General features: G+C 35.2%; 1 protein-coding gene across 1 annotated transcript; it reads left to right on the forward strand.

The window, feature by feature from the left end:
* Positions 1 to 2145: 2145 nt before the first annotated feature.
* LOC145112133 (uncharacterized) lies at positions 2146 to 3412 on the forward strand. Its single transcript, XM_079048342.1, has 3 exons — positions 2146 to 2360; positions 2449 to 2824; positions 3242 to 3412. Exons 1-3 carry the CDS (start codon positions 2146 to 2148, stop codon positions 3410 to 3412), a joined length of 762 nt encoding a protein of 253 aa, XP_078904468.1.
* Positions 3413 to 7094: the final 3682 nt, after the last annotated feature.

Below are 7094 nucleotides of genomic sequence, written 5' to 3' on the forward strand. Positions count from 1 at the left end.
AAAAGAATTGGTGGTTGGACTAATTATTGAGGGAATATTTGCTTTTCCTTATTTTATGACAAAAGCAAGCCACCACCACCTCACTCTATGATCATCCACTCTTTCCCACTACTCCTTGTCACCTTAGTGGACCTTTACACCCAATCTCCAGCTCTTCCCATGTTCTAAGAGCTGGAGGATTGATCCTCTCTCCTCATTCTCCATAAAGTTCTTTCATTCTACACTTAGCAACCAAAGGACACTCTCCAAAATTCTCTCATCTTTTCTCTCAATTTCAAGAACTTCAAGGCTTTCTCCAGGGATTTCTTCCTTCAATTAGTAAGTATCTTCATCATTCACATAATTATTAAACTCCATTCTACTCAAATCATTGATATCTTACACAAATTCCATCTTATTCGGTGTTAGATTCTCGAATCATCAAGACATCTTCTTAGTGTTCTTGGGTTGAACACTTCCTCTATCTCACTTTCATCTACTGAAATCACATAAGGTGAGTTCATACCCCTACATTTACATGTCTTTCTTAAGGTTTAAGGGGGGAATACAAGTAAAATCATCAAGAACACAATTAAACTTTTTCTAACAGATTACATCAGAAAAGATGGACGTTAATGACGGACTGTTTTGGTCAACTTAAATATTTTAGTTTTCAAAACTGTTCCAGGTGCAAGTAGTTAAAACTCTTAGCTTTAAAATGGCTACTTTCACATCTCCATATGATTTTTCTACAATTTATGGTGATTTTTACAATACTGCCTGTCATTTCAGAGGCAAACCCGGACCAGTCTGTGATTATGAACATTTTCACCTCTGTTAGAAATCACTAAAAATCATGGTAAAATTTACGAACAAACTAGACTCATATTCCAAACTCTCAAAATTTGTGGATTTGGATTTAGAGCTTTGATGATTTTTTTATAAATTTTCTAAGAACAGTAACAGAAACCGTTTTTCAACGAAAAGTTGCTGTTAATTTCATTTCACCTTGTAACATGTTGAGCAAGGTGTATATCTTTATGTGATTATATGTTATTGCAATATATGACATTTTATCTTAATATTTAGACACACATCAGTTTATAAATGGATTTGGTCATATAAAATATAAAGAATAACAAGTGATTATAATCAAAGTACAATCGATACATTCAAACATTTAATAAACTATTTTGAATATAGTTTGCATACATTACCACGTACTACCCTTGGTTGATAAACTATTATAGGTATAGTTTATGATACATTACATAACAAATACATTTAAAAAGGGTACATTTATACAAAGGATATTTTCATTAAGCAAGGTACGGCCATACGGTACCAAGTTTTCATAACACGTAATTCCGTTAATGACTTTGTGAGACATTTACTTCAAATTACCATTAAGTCCTGTATTGTAACCAGAGTCTCCTTGAGGGAGAGCGTGATACTTGTGTATAGATTTATATTGGGTTTGACAAACTCACACCTAAGCTGCATGCAACAGCTAGACCGGCAGGTCTGGGGTGACAAATGTCATAACATTTCCGACGCCTGAAGAACGTCGTTTCAGGCCAACTAGGTCATAGCATGGTTATAATAACTCACATAAAGTATTAATAAACATTGGAATTTACGGGAACTTCATTAAAATTTAACGAGTTTATGTCGATTTAAACTTGCATTGTTTTACTATAAATATGAAAAATTACTTGTACATTTCGGTCTTTGGGTTTTAAGACTACATTTACACATTAAGGAAAATATTGGATTTTCTAACACAAATACTACTTTCACAAACGAAAGGCTTTTAATAATACCAAACAAAAGCTTATGAACTCACCAACCTTTGTGTTGACACTTTTTCAAACAACTTGTATTCTCAGGAAATCATTAAACAGGTAATCAAGTGCTTTTGAGGATGGGACGCTAAGGCGTCTACTATTTCATATTTTGTCAACATATTATAATTGATTCGTAAACATGTAATTCATACAATGATGTAACTTTTTCAATTATATATATGTTGGTTGTGTTTGCTTGAATTACTATTACAATTGTTGTTATGATACTATACATGAAGTCCTCCACCCCCGGACGTTTCCGCCATCCTTGGTTTGGGGGTGTGACAATAGTGATGACGATGATATGTTTGTCGCTATGATGTACGAGTATTGCACGAACGTGCTACTACAATCAAGTCCAGCTCATTTATTAACCAGACGTGCGACATTAAACAGAGATCGCGAAGAAGGGCACATGCGTTTAGTTCATGATTATTTTGCGGATGATTGTGTCTACCAGCCACGCGATTTCAATAGAAGATTTCGTTTGCGGAAAAATGTTTTTGTTCGGATAGCCATCGCGTTGGAAAGAAGGTATTGTTTCTTTAAAATATAGCTTTTACATAATTTAAATACATTGTTTCTTTCAAATATAGCTATTACATATTAAATATACGTTTAGGTATGAATTTTTCCAAATGAGATATGATGCTAGAGGTAAGCGAGGATTCACAGGGTTGCAGAAATGTACTGCCGCAATTAAGCTTATGGCTATGGGAGAGTCGCATGATTCGATTGACGATTATATGAGAATGTCTGAGAGAACTGCAAGAGAATGTTTGTATATATTGGCGATGGGTGTTGTCGAAAACTTCGGTGACATTTATTTGTGCAAACCTTCGTTGAATGATATACAACAACTATATGTGGCGCATGAAGAAAGACATGGTTTTCTGGGTATGCTTGGAAGCATTGATTGCACATACTGGAAATGGAGAAATTGTCCTGCGGCATGGAAAGACCAGTACGCAAGTGGTCATCACGGAACGCCTTCGTTGGTATTAGAGGCTGTTGCGTCCCAATATTTATGGATTTTGCATGCTTTTTCGGGGTTGCGGGTTCGAACAATGATGTGAACGTTCTTGATCAGTCACCAATATTCGACGATATTTTCTTAGGAAAGGCACCAGATGCTCCTTTCACAGTGAATGGAAATGAATATAAGTTTGGGTAATACCTTACGGATGGAATATATCCATCATATTTCACATTCGTAAAGGCGTTTTGACACCTAGTAATACCAAGAGACAAAATTTTCAAGAGAAAACAAGGAGCACGTAAGGATGTTGAACGTACTTTTGGAGTTTTGAAGTTGAAATGACACATAGTTGAACATGCGACACGACCATATCAGTTAGGCGTTCTACAAGATATTATGTATGCATGTATCATAATGCATAACATGGTGGTTGAAGATAGCACGAAACATTGTGGAGTATTCGGCTTCGGAGCCCAGACACATGCAATTTCAACCCGGGACAGTGGAATATTTACATAGGGTCGTAGATATTCAAGATGCACGAAAACACAGGCAACTTGGAGAAGATTTGGGTGATTTTTTGTACGATGGAAACGAAAGTGAATAAATTAGAGGCAAAATGTAATTTTTTTAAATGTTATGTTTTTTGTAATGTTTTTTAAATGTTATGTTTAATTAAAAAAACTAGGTTTTATTTAAATAACATGTTTTAATTAATTTTGTTTAAAAATTAGAAATTAAATCGAAAAAAAAAAAATGATGACATGGAGTGTTATAACTAGTTATCAATCTCCTCCATTTGTTGTTATAACACCATATTGACATGACATGTGAGGTGTCAACTTTTGAGTGTGATAACACACCTTAACTGATTGCCCACACCCACTAATCTCTAGTCTAACAGAATACATGATGTTGGCTGTCATTAATCTATAAGCAGTTAGAAAAAACTCAATACAACAACAAAAAATTCTAAACATATGAAAGATAGAGAACTCGAAATTAAGAATATTAACATTAAGTAATAAAAATTAAGAAGATTAACATTCAGAAATTGAAATTAAGTAAATGGAGTTCAGGAATTGTCTAACTTAAACAGATTTAAATTCGATTGTCTCTAACTTGCACAACTTCATAAAAAAAATCGAATTTCACAAAAGATAGAAATTTCAAGAATGCTAGAACATACAAAGATTCACAATTAGATTATCATAAATCAATTTCATATCTAACCCTAGATCTTAGTCTCTAGGTCAGATTCTGAAAACAAATCAGATAACTTGATTAACTTACCATTCACAGATCTAATTCAGAAAATGGTAATTGAAAACAAGAAGGGAAAGAATAGAGTTTCAAGTTTTCTGAAATCGTGAAAAGAAGGAGAAGCAATTAGTGTTTCGATTCTAAAATAATACTCGATTCACTAATGGTTGTTGTGGATGAACTCAGAAAATCAGAAGAGAATGAGAAGAACTAGATTAACTTGAAATCTTGAATTTTAAATAAGAAATAGAAGAATGACAATCAACTTTTGCTTCTGGAGAGACTTCGTTTGAATTTTCCATAGAATCTATTATTGAAGAGTCACGACGCCTTCTTAGTCACCTTGGAAGTCGGACGCACGCCAGGTACCGCTCCCTCTTTTGGATCAACGCATCACAGTATTGGGCTTTGAAGAGCTTGTCTAACAGGCTTAAAAACAATGGGCTGCTATAACGAATATAACAAATATAAAGTGGGGCCCTTTGGCATTTGGGAGCCCGAGGCAGTCGCCCAACTTGCCTGGGCCCATGGGCCGGTCCTGAAAAAGGGACGAATATTAAATATTAAGCTAGTTTTGGTTGGTTTGAAATATCTATGTGAGGAGGCCATACAATTACTGTTAGGTGTTTCTTTTCCTTTTATAATATATCGGTTGTTTAAAAAGAAACATGATAGGAGTTATATATTGTTTTTGTTTCAGAAACCCTTTATAGAATGTGATCTAACATTTTTCTCTTCTTTATCCTCATAAAATATACTTAACCTATGGTTTCATTTTTCTTTTCCGTCACAATTATATAAGAATTATCATTAGGCAATATATATAGATTTGGATGTGAAAACATGTATAGTTGTAACTATTTGTTATGGTAGTGTTCCAGGACATGACTAACCTTAGTCCACCTCATTTGACATGGCCAAAATCCATGACTTAAAGAGTTATGCAAATTTAAGTGATTCGCTGTTCAAAAAAACAAAAGAGTGATTTATGATGAACAGAAGATAAATATGAATATCCGGTGCAACGAGAAAGTAAACTAAAAGAAAAAAAATTAATCTGGACTCTCCAGCATTTTGTAGTTGTTTCTTCAGTTGGTGATGGTAACAAGAGTGGATGACTCATCTCAGCTGCCACCATAACAAATGAATAAAATAAAACCAACTTAGAACATGATCAAGTTCAAAGAGTGTGATGGAGGTGTTAATTCATATACTGATTGGGTGACACTATAGTCTCCATGTATTTCCCTGCTGGTTTGAAAGACATGCTAATGGAACACATGATGTGTTCGGTATGTTTCTTCGTATCTAGTACGCATACATATTCTTTCCATTTGGAATGCATGAGCCAATTTCCATTCCTCATCAAGTGAAGTGGCTGGTCAATACAAGACAGATGCTCTTTCGAGGAAGAAGTTACCACCTTGTCCCAGTCTCCATGTCTATTTATCCTCCAGAACTCGATCGTATCATACCGACCTACATAATTTAAAATTGCAACACAGAAGTGAATGCACCCTCTTACAATCACGAAACCCAAACAATCTGTCCTTTGATTTTCGAAAGGGGGGGTTGCCACATCTCTTAACTTTTCGGACATCTTTGTGTAGGACGTCATAATTGAATATGATTTTGAAGCCAGGAGTTGTTCAACTTCAAACAGGAAAGAAGGATTTTCATTCAACAAAACACTTGACTCGACTTTTCTCCATGAGTCGGATTTCAAAGAGTATATATAGGCATTCGGATGGCAGGTTACACATACAAGCTTGTAGTCATCCTCCGAAGAGCTATAATAGAAACCAAATCGATGTCCATAGATCTTATAACAATATTTATGAGAACCGGCTTTAGATAACGTCTTATAGTCACCCGTCACAGGATTCCATAAAATTATATCAGAGTATTCAAACAACATCCTAGGTTTGGTTAGGAGTAAGCATATCATTCCATGCAAAGATGTTACAATCGACAGTTTTTGATGAGGTCCGACTTTGAATGGCAAAGGGCAGCTGGCAGTGAAACCATCTTTAGGTGTTTCAGAGTCGATGGTACGGAACTCCCACGGTCTTGCGTTAGGTAGGAAGAGAATCTTCTGGTGATTTTGATGATCGTCGTTGATTACATGGTTGAGGTGCATCTTGGGAAACATCGGCATCCTCATAAAGGAGTACCATTGCTTGGAAACACATGAAAAACGGAATAGAGACTTCACAGGAAGCCTTGGTAGTATGTGGAACAAAGATACGTCGGCCGTGATGATGGGATCCAACTCCGTCATGCTTGCCTTCTTTAAACCACAATTATAGGGTTAGCGAATTGAAGAGGTGTTTATTTATTTCGTAGTCTGTTATAAATATTTTGATTTAGCTTCAACGGCTTGACCTAAAATCAAGGAAGACTATGTATTTTCTGTTTTTAGATAAACAGAGAAGTAATTCATCATCGACACTGAAAATAAGTAAGGTACCTACTTTACATTATCCTGTTGGAAATCAGGCCTTTATATTCACTTCACTGCAGCAACAGAATAAGAAGAAGGAGAGTTGTTTATCGACTCAAAACAGCTGCTTTAATATTCAGAAAACTAAAGGCTTTTTATAGCCTACAAAACCTAATTGAACTAACCAAAAACAAGCACACGTTTTCCTCTTTTCCAGCACTAAACCTATCATTCTAAAAGCCCCAAAAGACTTGGTCCACATGACCCATTCAACCCATGAACTACTATCTTTTATTCAATTACTAAATAAAACTAATACTAAACTAAAAATAACATATTATGTCAAGATTAAACCCAACATTCACCCCCTTAATCTTGACAATCTTGATGTTTGCTTCTCTTGCTATAATCTTGCTTGCAACCGGCCTTCTCCTGCTTGTTAATCACTTGTTGCTTGCTTCTTCTTTCTTACCTGCTAACAAACAACAAACTTGCTGCATCTTTCTTCTGATTAACAAACATGATCTGCCTTGCTGCTTATCTTTCATTCTTGCTTTCTTTCTTGTCTGCTACTTGATACAGA

The sequence above is a fragment of the Lactuca virosa genome, chromosome 5 (assembly GCF_052849685.1).
Source record: "Lactuca virosa cultivar CGN04683 chromosome 5, Lactuca_virosa_CGN04683_v6, whole genome shotgun sequence".
Taxonomy (NCBI): domain Eukaryota; kingdom Viridiplantae; phylum Streptophyta; class Magnoliopsida; order Asterales; family Asteraceae; genus Lactuca; species Lactuca virosa.

Bases quoted from the DNA above. Each gene is read 5' to 3' on its own strand.
- LOC145112133 (XM_079048342.1), top strand. From the start codon at position 2,146: ATGTACGAGTATTGCACGAACGTGCTACTACAATCAAGTCCAGCTCAT. The intron at 2,361-2,448 runs GTATTGTTTCTT...ATATACGTTTAG, and splicing joins GCCATCGCGTTGGAAAGAAG to GTATGAATTTTTCCAAATGA. The intron at 2,825-3,241 runs GTATTAGAGGCT...TGGTGGTTGAAG, and splicing joins ATCACGGAACGCCTTCGTTG to ATAGCACGAAACATTGTGGA.